Below are 14,746 nucleotides of genomic sequence, written 5' to 3'. Positions count from 1 at the left end.
CATCTTCACGCTCTCCTGATGCATTTGTTGAGCTGATTCATCAATCATTAATAACAATATTGTTATTATATTATATTATATTATATTATATTATATTATATTATATTATATTATATTATATTCTTCTTCTTATTATTATTATTATAACAATAATATGACTAGTACTAATTATAATAATACTAATAATAATATATAATATATAATACTGTGTATAATAATATATATAATATAAAAAAATGTATATAATACTGTATTTACAAAACAATCAACAAAAAATACATCTGTTTTGTATAAGTACTATCGCACTTCTCACGGTACACAAAGACACACATGAACACACACACACACGCTTTTTGCCAAAAGTCCACGGCCCTATTTCTCCTCCAGTCCAGTTCTGGTCAGGTAGGATGGTGCACGGTTGTTGAGGGCCTTGTAAGTGGAAAGAAGGATGTTGAAGAGTATGTGTTGTTTTATAGGAAGCCAGTGAAGTTGATGGAGAACAGGGGTGATGTGTTCTCTGGAGGGCAAGCAGGTGAGCAGTCGGGCAGTAGAGTTTTGAACAGGCCGGATTTTGGGAAATATTGTGTATAAAATGAAGAGAATGAGACCCCGGGGTGAACCTTGAGGGACTCTATGTGCGACAGGGGTGGTGTGGGATTTATGTTCATTGATGGTGATATAGTGGTGGAATCTTTAAGGGCAGTGTTGGTGATGCCAGTGCATTCCAGGCGGTTGAGACGTGGATGGACTGATTTACTGTGATGGACGACCACCCACACTTCCGCATATTCACAAAAAGTGGCTGGAGCCAAAGGCACCTCCTCCCTTGGTGCTCTAGGACAGTGTTTCCCAACCAGGGGTACGTGTACCACTAGGGGTACACGAGCACACTGCAGGGGGTACTTGGAAAAATGTAATTTTAACAAATGTATGGGGCCTAGTTACATTGGGATAGAGAAAACTTTGGGGAGTAAGTCTCTCTCTCTCGCCCTGGGGTCCTGTGTGCAATTTTTCAGCCACTGTCCAGACAGAAGTAATAAAATGGTAATAATATGACAAATAAGAAATACAAAAGTATGGAGGCGTATAAATAGGGATCTCTGACATTCCTCTGACATTTGTGTAGTGGTTATGAGGGGGCGCTGAGAACGTTTGAGAACCCCTGCCATCAGGGAAGCCGACAGGTCAGGAAAAAGGGCTCAGTTGTCCAGGGCCCAGGAAGAGAGGGACCCAGAGTTGGGTCCTCATTACATTGTCCTGTATGTATTGGGTGGGGGGAACGGGGGCCCTTTTAGAGGACTTTGTCCTGGCCGGGCTCGATCAAAGCTGTCAGCGGCCCTGCCTGCCATAGACCATTTGTCCTTGTGTGCACCTTGACACGCCTCCCCTGTCCAACAGAGGGCTCCTTAACCACACCAAACAGCTTGCTGTTAATATTTTTGCATAATTATTGCAGCATGAACAACACATTACATTAAAATATATTAGGAGGTGCAGGAAAATTAGGGTCTGAAATTGACGATTGAGATCTTGTAAGTTGTTTTTATTAGATTGAAGATGTCCAGAAGCCAGCTTGACATCCCCATCTTGATGATGTATGTATATTTTATGTATATATATTTTATGTGTATATATATATATATATATATATATATATATATATATATATATATATATATATATATATATATATATATAAGCAGTGGTGTAGTCTACTTTTTTGAAGTGGGTATACTGTATATTTGAGCATTTTTTGAAGTGGGTATACTGTATATGTTTGTCCTATTCTAAATAATGGATCAATCAATTTTAAGTGGGTATACTGAAATCCCAGAAATTTAGAAGTGGGTATACTCCGTATACCTGCGTTCTACGTAGACTACACCACTGTATATAAGCCTTAATTGGTAGGCTACACACATGAAAGCACAGGGCATCAATCTTGTGTCCTGAAGGTAGGCAATTTGATTCCTAACACCAGCAGGTGTGTGGGGGGTAGGGGTGTAAATAATAATCAAAATGTATCGTTATATCGCAATATAATCTGACGATTGAATCGAATTGCATCGTATCGTGGGGCATTCTTAAGTATCTAAAATAATCGAATCGCTGGCCCCTGCCCAATACCCTAGCTCCATAACAGAATAGAAGTGAAAAAGTAATTGAAAAAAGTCTAATCGAATCGTGTTGTATCGTAATCTTGGGACATTCCTTAGTATTGAAAATAATTAAATCGCATCACATCGAATAAGAAGATATTGATATCTAATTGTATCGTCATGAAGGCTGTGATTTACACTCCTAGAGTAGAGTAGAGTAGAGTAGAGTAGAGTAGAGTAGAGTAATTTTATTGATCCCCGGGGGAGAATTAAGGTGGGTGGAGTGAATAACAAGCGCTTTCCCCCATCTTCCTCCGTGACTGCGGTTCCCTGAGCATTATCTTAGCACGCTCCCTTATGGCACGGGGTGCCCCCTTGTACGGATGAGGCATAACTGCAATTTCATTCATGGAGTGCTGTGTCAAAATGACAATGAGGGGTTTCCCGGGGTGTTTCTTTCACATGAACATGTGACAATCTGCTGAGCCACTGCCCACAACAAGCAACTTCTCCCCTTTCTAGGCCTGGACAGGTGGAAATAAGTCAGCACGCTAGCTAAATACTGCCATCTGTTGGTCAAACTGGTCCAAACAACCACAATGTTTTGAGCCTGGATTTAGTTTTTGCCTGTGAGGGCCTGTTGCAATAGCTTCTCAATGCTGAGCTAGGTTGTTGTGCATCAGTAACATTTTTATTTTATTTTACAATTCAGCTATGTGAATAGTTGATATAATTCAGGGCTTTGTGTACAACCTTGAGTGTGTGTGTGTGTGTGTGTGTGTGTGTGTGTGTGTGTGTGTGTGTGTGTGTGTGTGTGTGTGTGTGTGTGTGTGTGTGTGTGTGTGTGTGTGGTTTCATGATTTCCTTGACATATTCAACCAGCATAAAGAAAAACCTTGAGAGAGGAAGAGTAGGCTAGACAGCCGTGATCAGGTCTCGTTCCTGTCATAAAACACTTAATTGGATCTTCATTTAGTGGTAGTGTGTCAAAGTGCTTCTTGCCCTGAAAAACAAGCCACACGTTTTGTGTTACAGCAGTGCAAAATCCTTCAGTCAATACAAGAGAGCTGAAACAAAACTATACATGTGCACTACATATGCATGAAATGGAATTGTAGTTTGAATTATAGCCTATCTTTATTTTGTGTTTTAATAATGGGAATTCCACAACTTATGTAGGTCACCTACTTTGTTGAAACCTGTTGGACTGAGTTCAACTCTCATTCTGTCAAATGCCACTGGTAGCCCAAGAAGATGCCAACAATAGTTCATAAATGTAGGTCAAATATTGTCATATTAACCTACATTGTGTGGGAATTAGCACAGGGTGGTTTACATGCCTAATATCACGCCTAATAAAAATGGTTCTTTAATATTAACATACTATATAAACTTGGATTAAAGTGAACCATCTCTCTGCAACATCTTCATACTGTCAAAATAATAAATTGTTATTCTCAGGAGTTGCACCAGGATTGCATCCACCACGTAAGGCCTACTCGACACCGTATTGTGCAGTAGGTGGCACTAAAGTCGCGTTTCTGGACAGCGATGCAGGGCAAATGACGTCAACCTCTCTGCCTGATCACACATTCCACACCGCTAGCTACTGTACATAGCCAGCCGGGTCGGACTTTGGCGTGCACAGAAAACGAGACGAGGTTGAGCCTCGGACGCAGCATTTCAGCCTATTCCAAATCACTACTGCGCATTTTAATCGCCTTTTTAATCGCTATCGTGTCTTTTGGTTGATAAAACAAATGACGCGTCTTTTGATTACTGCAATGAAAACGAGTGGGTCTTAATCGTGCAAGATTCATTCTCGCGTAATGATAAGCAAACGCATGACGTGAGGTAATTTAGACTACTTGTCATTTCAATAATTTATTTATCTCGTGGTCGTTCGCGTTAACTGCAACCTACAGTTCCACTTCTCATAATGGACGAAAAGACGTTCACGAAAGAATTGGATCAATGGATTGAACAACTGAACGAGTGCAAGCAGCTGTCAGAGAACCAAGTCAAAATCTTGTGCGAAAAGGTAGAGTGGAGATTTGTGCCTTTTTTCTACTGTCCCTCCATTTATTTAATTATGTTGGCCGTTGTTCCAGTTCAACCCGTTTCATGATTCTGCCTGCAAGCTCTTGTCGTCAAGCTTATTTCCTAGGGCTGGTAGGCTATCCGAAGATGGCGGTGACCGACTGATGTTATTATTGGTTGTCAGCGGCGCCATGAATGTAGCTATTGGTTGTTGACTGGGAAGTTCAACCAGCAACCGCAGCTCTCTAACAGAACGTTACCCAAATTTGACAGACTTTTTGGATACATTGGATACATTTTAGATACATTGTTTACAGTAGCCTATAACTGTTGCGTTTCTGAAACAATGTAGACTTGCCTTGTTGAGTGCAACAGACAGACAGTTCTTATTACGCAGCTTGTCCGACGACTGATGGTGGTGCCGCATATGTAATCAATTGTCTAGACCGTTTTGGTGTCACGCCAGCTAGAAAGAGGTCACAGACCTCTCATGGCTATTGCCAAGATCAGGATGGGACTGGCGGAGACTAGGGGAGAAAAACGATAACGCGGCAAAAAAAAGTAGGTGTTGTTCAGTCCAGTCTGGGACCCTGCTGGACTACAGCAGAACAACATGTTTTTTGCATTCCCACGAAATATGCATAGAAAATATGTCAGGCCTGTTGTCCTCACAAGCTGAAATTATAAAAAAGCTAATATGCGAAGCACCATCATTCACTGTACTTTTCATTTTTATATTATTTGAGATTCACCAAAGAGTAATTAGTATTGCTATTATTGTCATTCTGAATAATAACTATACTGTTATTTTCTCATTCTTTTCAACAAAGTGGTCAGCCAACCACTGAAATGTGTAGTCAAAACTAACTGTGTGTGTGTGTGTGTGTGTGTGCTGTTTTCTGTGAATGCATGAATGAATAGCTGGAGGTGGGTGGGTTGGTGTCCCCCTCCCCTTACTGCCGCCGTTTCTATGGCCATCAGCAGTTTTTTGCTGGGTCATTGTTTGTAACAAGTGTGCATTAATGAGACATGACCCCCTAACCCACTAATGCGCCATCGACAAATTCTTACTCACCATTCCCCCCTCCCCTCATCCCACACCCATCCCACCATGCAAGGCTAATTGCTATACTCAAACGTGTGCTATAGTGTATGTTTACAGCAATGTGCAATAATGTGTATTAGGTCTTTATGTATGCTTTGTATTTGTGTATTTAAGTAAGCTGTCAGACACATTTCCCTCAATATTAATAAAAGTGCTCTACTCTACCATTTCTCCATCACAGGCGAAAGAGATTCTGACGAAAGAGTCTAATGTGCAAGAGGTGCGATGTCCCGTCACAGTGTGCGGGGACGTCCACGGCCAGTTCCACGACCTGATGGAGCTCTTCAAGATCGGGGGCAAGTCGCCCGACACCAACTACCTGTTCATGGGGGACTACGTGGACAGAGGCTACTACTCTGTGGAGACGGTCACTCTGCTGGTGTCTCTCAAGGTGAGTCTTGGGGCTTGGGGCACAGTTGTCCTGTCACTATTGCTTGTTGAAGGAGAGGATTGTGCACATCCCAGGACTGTAGTTTTCGAAGTGAGAATTCCGCACACTTAAAATCCTTTTTGTTGTCTTTTGTTATTTCATCGATTTTAAAAAGGATTTTAAGTGTGCGGACTTCTCACTTCGAAAACTTCTGTCAGTATTGCTTACTTACCTACAGAGTTGTGCTACCAAAGCCAGTACATCAGTCTCCAGTAGGACAGTTTAGGGTTTGGGGGTTAGATGTCTTTGAAGATTCGCATTCGTTCAGGTCATCTTAATCAAAAGAGTTTAGTTGTAGGTATCTGAACTTCTTTTTGTAGTTTGAAGATATTTCATGTGCTCATGTTCTGTCAGTATTGCCTACCCATTTAGCTGTGCTGTCAAGCCAGTACATCGTACAGCAGCGTGCCTCTTCAGGATTACAGTTTTGATTTGGTCTGAGTACCTGTAAACATTCTTATTCATTCAGGTAATCTTTGTCAAAATAGTTTACGTAGTCGTGGCTGGTCACTGGAACAAAAGAAGGACTTTTGTTAGGTTAGACATGAAGATAATACGTCTATTGAAGACCTTTTGCCTGCTTCACCGTCAAACTTCTTCAGTTCTCATTATGAAGTGGAAGTCAGATTGCATGTGCAGTATACTGTACCTGGAGAATGGGTTTGAGTTTGGGCTTTGTTAACAGCTTACAGGTAGGTAGGATATTTTGTGACGATGCAGCAGATCTTGGCAGAAGACGGCGACTTGGCTTGAGGTGGCGTGGCGTGGCCGGTCTGGGCTTTGCTTGGCTTTGGCTGCTTCGCAGGAGGGAGGTTTACAAGTGATTTTGTTCTCCCGAGTAATCCCTCAAGAGGAGAGGAGGGGAGAGGAGACTCGTGCGTGCATGCGTATGCTGTTACACTCATTCTCCAGTAGCTCTCGTGTACACCTGTAGGGCTCTTTCACAATAAATAGCTTGGCTCCCCCCTCTTTCCAAACTGGGTCAACGTGAGTTGAGGCTTAGAGGTATTGCATTCCGAGGTGCAAGGGTTTTTCTTTGTTTGTTGTTGTGGTGGTTGTTAAATTTGCGGCACTAAAACTGCCAAAAGTCAGTCGTGACACAAGATCTGCATTAGTTGCTGCTTCTCTCTCTCTCTCTCTCTCTCTCTCTCTCTCTCTCTCTCTCTCTCTCTCTCTCTCTCTCTCTCTCTCTCTCTCTCTCTCTCTCTCTCTCTCTCTCTCTCTCTCTCTCTCTCTCGTCAAAGGAGTGCTGTGTGGCGGAATTTGAATAATCCCAGATTAACATTCCCAGGAGTTCACAAACTGCCCTTTTATGATTACTGTAGCTCCCTCAGTATGCAGACGATCCATCCCCCCCCCCCCCCCCCCCACACACACACACACTCCGTTGCCAGTTGAGATATGGAGGGAAAGTATTTGATCTTGGCCATAGTAGTACTCTGAGGACCTGCCTGAGTTTTCTTTTCCTTTTTTTGAGAATCATGCTTCCAGATGTTTCCAGTTCTTTCTTGGAAAAGTGGCCCTTGTCTATTTTTAGCGAGTGAAACACAACCAAACCTAATGCAGTGTCTCCAGTACTAACTGGCTATTCTGTGTTGAGAATTTGACGGGGAAAAATGTCAAGAGAGAGCCAGAGAGGCTTTACAACCCACACAAGAATTTTAGCACATGCCAGATAAGCACTTCTTCCATGGATCGGGATCCAGGTCTGCCTTGTTGCTATGGCGACAAAAACGATTCTTTTTTTTAGTTTATTACATTACATTACATTAACTACTTTTCACAGACACTTTTTTATCCTTTTATTTTTACCCAAACGCAATCTCAAACTTCTGGGCTAACCCTGTTACTTAGATTTTTGACCATAAAGTACACTAGACTTGACTATCCAAATATGGGTCAGAATCCAGGTCTGCCTCGTTGCTATGGCGACAAATTTTAGTTCCATTACATTAAATTTACTACATTTCACAGACACTTTAATCCAGAGCCACGTACAATGCCAGGAGGCAAAGTACAATAACATTCAGTACACTACGTGTGGAGAACGCAGGACACACAGGCCTAACAAGTGAAGGTGAATGGAGTTGGCTTGTTGCAGAGGGACACATGTTTAAAGAAAAGAGATGATTCAACTCTTGTAGCAGCTGGTAGCTCATTTCATTTCATATTGTAATTTCAAGTAAAAATGAGGCATTTCCAAGTTTCAGTGAAAGCCTCATCCAGTGTATTTTTCTTTCTTATTTTAGTATTTCTTTAGGACTTTTCGCCTTTGTTCTTGACAAGACGGTGAAGAATATACAGGAAATGAGTGGGGGGAGAGAGGGGGGAGGGGGGTGTAGCAACCCAGTGCCCTACCATTAGGCCATGGCAGGGCTGAACATGCAGTTTTTACTCCCTTTTTCGTTTCACTTAATTTAAAAGTCAAAGTCTACTTCATTGTGAAAATATAGGATTGAAAGACTAATAGTGTGATAGACCAGACTCCAATGTGCAGTTCAATCTAACAGACAGACACACAGACTCACACTCACACACAGACACACATACACAATGTGCAGTTAAAACTAAACATACCCATGCAGGCCATACATTAATATTATTAATGAATTATTGGGGATTTTTTTTCAGGTGCGCTACCCAGAAAGAATTACCATTCTTCGGGGGAATCACGAGAGCAGACAGATCACGCAAGTGTACGGTTTCTACGACGAGTGCTTGAGAAAGTACGGCAACGCCAACGTCTGGAAATACTTTACGGACCTGTTTGACTATCTGCCTCTCACTGCCCTGGTTGACACACAGGTGAGCCCCGAGCCATACTCTCATGAGACGAGACTCTCGTCTCGTTGGCCTGATTGGCACGCAAGTCTCATTTTCTACTTTGGTATTCACAGATCGCATGCAGGTGCATTCCTAGACTTTGTCTGAAGTTTGTTTTACTGTTACTATTACTATTACTGTTTTATCTTCAGGCATTTTCCGAATGTTTGAGGGGTGCAAAATGACTTATTTGTTTGCAAGATATAATTATGAAGGTGATACAGCATTATTCGTCTTTCACATGTTGCAGTCGTACACATGTCGCATTTCTTAGTAAATGTTGAGACTGTGCATTTTCTTGATGGGTAACATTCATGTGGTGATGCGTTGCTATGATTAAATAAAAGCTTATAGTTTTGGTATACTTAACGGCATCCTAAAAGTGTGGGAACGCTTTCTTCCACGCCACAATAAAATACCAAGTGTCCTTGGTTTAAATCCAGCCTGCGGGCTAAACAACCCTTACCTCGCCTGGTTGCCTCTAATGTCTTTTCTTTTCTTTTTCTTTGCCCGTTTTTGTTCACTCAGATCTTCTGTCTCCATGGGGGGCTCTCTCCATCTATTGACACACTGGACCACATCAGAGCCCTTGACCGTATCCAGGAGGTTCCCCATGAGGTATGTCAGTGGATCCCAAACTTTCTTCAGCGGGGACCCTCTTTTGGATTTAAGAATATTTTCAGGTTTCAAGCCTTGAGTATGCGTTCATTGCAAACATTCCATAAATTATTCACTTTAATTCATGGTTGCTATATATAAAAAATGTAACAGTATTCAGGGACAAGAAATGTTTGGAAAGGAAAATATGTTAGGAAATACTTATGTTTAAGTCTAAATAAGAAAAAGAAAAAGTTTGGAAAGCACCTTCTTTTGGATTTAAGAATATTTTCAGGTTTCGCTGAGGTACTGTAGAAGGGATTGCTTGCACAAATCCTTGAATATGCATTCATCGCAAACATTCCATAAATTGTTTAGCAACAGTATTTACTTTAATTCATGGTTACTATATATAGGGGCCTGTATTTTTTTCCCTGTGAAATCCTGATTAAAATGTAACAGTATTCAGGGACAAGAAATGTTTGGAAAGGAAAATATGTTAGGAAATACTGTATATGTTTAAGTCTTAATAAGGGTTCCAGCAGAAAAAGTTTGGAAAGCACTACTGTACGAGTGTACTGAAGGGCCTTCAACGCAGGAGAAACTCCAGTATGTGCCGTAGGGCTGGATTAAAATGGCCTACGGCCCCTAGGCTACAGGTTGCTTTTTTTTCAATATTGCATCTTGTCACAATACTGCAATTTTTCACTTTTGGCCAATCACCCCCGGCAGGTGGAGGTCCCTAGGCTGCAGCCATATCTAGCCTGTGCGTTAATCCGACCCTGTGCGTGGGTGTACTGTGCTGTATGTATCGATAGCACACTCGTCTTCCAGACTCTCAGTCTCTGAAGGTCAGGATAGGGAAACCGGAGTTGCAGTTTTGTGCATTGCGAAAGGAATGTATTAGCTTGAGTTCAGCGAGGACTGGAATGGGGTTATGGTGGTAGGCTGGCTACCTTACTGTATATCAGAAGGCACCACACACTTATGGAGACATACAGTACAGTACCAGCCAGGACACCCGGGTACAAACCTGGCCAGATAAAGGTTAAATAAAAATACACATGTAATATTATACCCTATATACACATGCATGTAAATGGAGGGATAGTCTTTAAATTTCCAGGTGTTGTGCTTCAATCATTATGACCTAAGAGTTTATGGAGCTGGAATGTCATATTGGTTCTGTGATGTGATGTGTGATGTATTTTGGGCCTATTACAAATGTCTTCCATGTTTACGGCCAGATATACTATACGTATATATATATAGCACATATGGCACAATGCCCCATTCTTCTAAAATAGCTCTGACCTGACCCCCTTCCCTTTCCTTCCTGATCTGATCCAGGGTCCCATGTGCGACCTGCTGTGGTCGGATCCTGACGACCGCGGTGGCTGGGGCATCTCGCCGCGCGGCGCCGGCTACACCTTTGGCCAGGACATCTCGGAGACCTTCAACCATGCCAACTGCCTGACCCTGGTGTCGCGGGCTCACCAGCTGGTGATGGAGGTGCGTTGGGTTATATTAAACCATTCATGCCTAAAGCACCTGCAAAAAACGCCTGCTGAATGCCTAAGCCCTTGTTGGGAGAGTTGCCCTCAGCCTATAAGAACCTAAATATCTTCGCCTCTGATGCACATAAAAACATGAAACATGATAGTATTTAAACCCCAAGACCCTCATCTTGCATTAGAATGTGTTCATTCAGCTGTAACATACCCATATTTTTACTAAAAAAAGCTAAAATCTCAAGAGCCTGAATGCAGTGTATATGTGTCTCCAGGCACCAAAGGTCAAGCAACATAAACGAGTCATCAGGCTAAAATTGGTTAAATGGGTTATAAAATGGCTTAAGCCTGAAATGTTTTGTAAATATGCTTGAGCAATATCATTCTAATGCAAAGTAGATGTCTTAGGTCTTCAGAAATCTCATCTACTGGTGGTGCCTAGGGTCAAATCTAGACAGGGTGAAATGGCATTTAGTCATTATGCTGCAAAATGCTGGAACCAGCTTTCGGTCCAAATTATAACTGCCCCCAACAGTATCCTGTTTTAAAAAGAAATGAAAAACAGCTTTATTCTCAAGGCCGTTGTTCCACTTATCACACGTTCACCAACATTTAGGTATTACTTTATTGATATGTTGATCTAAGGATTTGTAAGAAATAGATGAACCACTCCGCTTGGTTCGTTTCTACGGGCACCACTTCCTAATCTCGTGAGACGCGCCTCTATCAGAGACGGGCGTAGGATATTGGGGCGACTTGACAACCAAATGCGATAGAACGAATGACAGGGTTTTCACTTGACAACCAAATGCGATTGAATTAAAGGAACAGTTCAGTCAATTTCAATATGCTGTTGTATTGCTCACGCTACCCTTGACTTGTCAGTACCCGGTGATGCCACATTTTTCGGCTCAGCCCTTTCCGAGATATGAGCTATTCTAATGGGGGCAGCGTTTGTTTACATTTAAAAACATTTTAACATAGGCCTACTCCAAAAAGTTTCCCAAAAGGTACCACTGTTTGCTAGTTGTCTGCTGATGTTGTATAACCTTTTGGATGTTTTTGGGAATAAATAAAAATGTTTTTTTGAACAAAGCGCTGCCCCCATTACAATGACCAGGATCTCGGAAAAGGCTGAAGAAGAAAAAAAATTACAACTCCATGTTGAAATTGACTGAACTGATCCTTTAATGACTGGCTCTTGGCTTGACAACTAAATGCGATAGAATTAACGATGGGGTCTTGGCCATAGCAACCTCAAGTTTAGAATTAGTAACGGCAGTTTGCCAGAAAGTTGGGAAAAGAAACAACTTAGACGCACGCACATCCGCATGACATCGTAGGTGTCCTGCTCTCTGGGAATAATGGACACCCGCTCAGCCAATCAGAAGACGTTCTGTCTACTCACCGGGTGATAAAGATAATGATCTACTATCTATAACACAATGTAGTTTTTTTGTTCTCTCTTCTCTTTTTGTAATCTTAAGCACATCGAATGACAACTATGTATGATAATGTGCTACGTGTATATACTGTATGTCATTTTGATTGATTAATATTAGGTTGGGTTGGGTTACTGGGATGGTTTATTAGGTTGGGTTACTGGGATGGGGGGTTGGGTTACTGGAATGGGTGGTTGGGTTATTGGGATGGGTTATTGGGTTGGGTTGGGTTATTGGGATGGGTGGTTGGGTTACTGGGATGGGTTATTAGGTTGGGTTGGGTTACTGAGATGGGTGGTTGGTAGAGGCAATGGAGGGTGGGAGGGTGGCAACACGGGCCTAAAAATAACGAAGCAATCGTACGTGCCTGCTACACACCATTGTTCTAATAATCTTTCCCCCCTTCCTACTCTTTCTCTCTTCTGCATCCCTCGTCACTCTGTTTCTCTCTCTCTCTCTCTCTCTCTCTCTCTCTCTCTCTCTCTCTCTCTCTTAACTCTGTCTCTCTAATTCTCTTCTCTACAATGACCATTTCTCTCGCTCCTACGCTGCCTCTATCTGCCTCCTCCTTTTTTCTCATACCTTTTTCTTTCTCTATGTCTCAATATCTCTCTCTCTCTGATTCTCTTTCATCTGTCTCTGTCTGTCTCTGTCTCTTTCTGATCCTCTTCCCTCTCTCTCTGTCTCTCTCCCTCACTATCTCTCTCCCTCACTATCTCTCTCTCTCTCTCTCTCTCTCTCTCTCTCTCTCTCTCTCTCTCTCTCTCTCGCTCTCTCTCTCTCGCTCTCTCTCTCTCTCTTTCTTCCTTTCTGTTTCTCCTCTTGTCTTCTTTATCTTCCTTCTCTAGGGCTATAACTGGTGCCATGAACGAAACGTGGTGACTATTTTCAGCGCACCAAATTATTGTTACCGTTGCGGTAATCAGGCAGCTATTATGGAACTGGATGACACGCTGAAGTATTCCTTGTAAGTGCCTGTTTCTGTCTTCTTCATACTGCAATACTGTATATGAAAAATTACCGTGGTGACAGCCCTAGTGATGCATTAAAAGAATTGTGCGACGAATTTAAAATTCATAATTTTGAAATAATTTCAGAACTTCAGATAAAGTTGCGCCGCTACGCGTGGGTGTCTGCCCTGATCATGGTGTTAACTTAAAACTAGCCATGTTTAAATAAAGGCAATTTACAATTTTTGGGTGAGAAGAGTGCCTGGGAGGACTCCCTCCTTTTTGACGACACTTTGTTTATTCCCCATTACAAAGAGCACCTTCAAGATCTTTTGCCACAATTCCTGAGCACTTCAGAGTTTTTCTTCACCGCAAAGTGGCGTATATATTTAGTTGAAAATGTATTCTTCATTTGACAGTTGTTTGAGGTTTGTTGTTGTCTTTGTGTTTCAGCCTGCAGTTTGACCCTGCCCCTCGGAGAGGAGAGCCTCACGTGACCCGGCGTACTCCCGACTACTTCCTGTAAACGACGACACAAAACAAAACAAAAGTATTCGCCATCGACACACTTCACTCTAATTCACACCTTCTAGGACAACAAGGCCAACAACGACAACATTGTACTCTTCAATAAGTCTTTCCATGGACCAAAGTGTGTGCCATGCCCATTCAAAATGGCTCTGCGAAAGAAGCCACCACTCAACCAAACCAACCAATGCAAGGTCAAACACCACACAAGTTTTAAAAACACAAAAAAGACAAAAAAGAAAAAGAGAAATGTGTCATGCATGATCGGCTCATTGTATTTTACTCTTGAGAAATAAAATCGCTTTTGTTCCGAATGTCAAGACGATAAATGATAAAAGCTGGATGTCCCTGCTGGTTAGGAAGATGTTTTTATTTTGTGATTTTTACTGTTGGGTGTATTGGGATGGGGGTGGGGGTGGGGTGGGGTGGGATGGGTGGGGTTTGTGTGGGGCTTGATGAATTCATATTCTAAGGTTGCTTACATAGACGCCGCAAGTAATGCGAGTTAACGCCTGTTAACATGCGTTAAAAGAAACGCATGTTAATGCACACGTGAAGCAGGCATCTCCTCCAATGACGATGCATGTACGATAATGCACGTCAAGTATCAAAAATTCAGGGGATGCATTTTGAATCGCTACACATTGACACGTAATGGTGTCGAAGTGTAGGGATGCGTAGCCTTGCGTCATGCGTATGTGTCAGGATGCGGTGACTATGTAAGCACCCTAAATATCCCTTAGATATTACAAACGCTTCGGTCTGAGTGCTGGTGGGATATTGTTGCCGAGTTAGTAGAATCAACTTTGCCATGTACGTTAGTGGTGCCTCCACTGCATGGCTTGCTGAAGCTTCGTTTTTTTATGTTTGTTTCTTTTCTTTTCTTTTGTTTTTTGTGAACAGATGGAAACACAGAGACAGGGTTACATGCTTTTTTATTTCTTTTTTTATTTTGTATTTTTTTCCGCACCTTTTCCGCACTTGTCTGTTTCATTTTGATTACTGTATGATGTTTTTTAGAACAGGAGTATCACCAATATTGTTTTATATTTAACACCAGCAGAAAGTTGCTGTTGCTTTTTTTTCCCTTTTCTCTCACTTCCAATCTCTCTCTCTCTCTCTCTCTCTCTCTCTCTCTCTCTCTCTCTCTCTCTCTCTCTCTCTCTCTCTCTCTCTCTTTCCTTCTCTCTTTTTCTCTCTCTCTCTCCCTTCCATGCTCTT

The 14,746-nt window shown here is 42.0% G+C and overlaps 2 protein-coding genes across 2 annotated transcripts in view; both read left to right on the top strand.

Annotated features, from left to right (window-relative positions):
- The window catches only part of LOC134440116 (uncharacterized), a 209,537-nt gene that overhangs the window by 140,511 nt on the left and 54,280 nt on the right, over positions 1–14,746 (top strand). The window lies entirely within an intron of this gene.
- Positions 3,662–13,839, top strand: LOC134440504 (serine/threonine-protein phosphatase 2A catalytic subunit beta isoform-like). Its single transcript, XM_063190605.1, has 7 exons — positions 3,662–4,140; positions 5,426–5,635; positions 8,306–8,479; positions 9,026–9,115; positions 10,445–10,606; positions 12,896–13,014; positions 13,451–13,839. Exons 1-7 carry the CDS (start codon positions 4,039–4,041, stop codon positions 13,521–13,523), a joined length of 930 nt encoding a protein of 309 aa, XP_063046675.1. The 5' UTR covers positions 3,662–4,038; the 3' UTR covers positions 13,524–13,839.

The sequence above is a fragment of the Engraulis encrasicolus genome, chromosome 23, assembly GCF_034702125.1.
Source record: "Engraulis encrasicolus isolate BLACKSEA-1 chromosome 23, IST_EnEncr_1.0, whole genome shotgun sequence".
In the NCBI taxonomy this organism is placed as follows: Eukaryota; Metazoa; Chordata; class Actinopteri; order Clupeiformes; family Engraulidae; genus Engraulis; species Engraulis encrasicolus.
The sequence above is the reverse complement of the archived record's forward strand: the minus strand, read 5'-3'. Positions and strand labels throughout refer to the sequence as shown.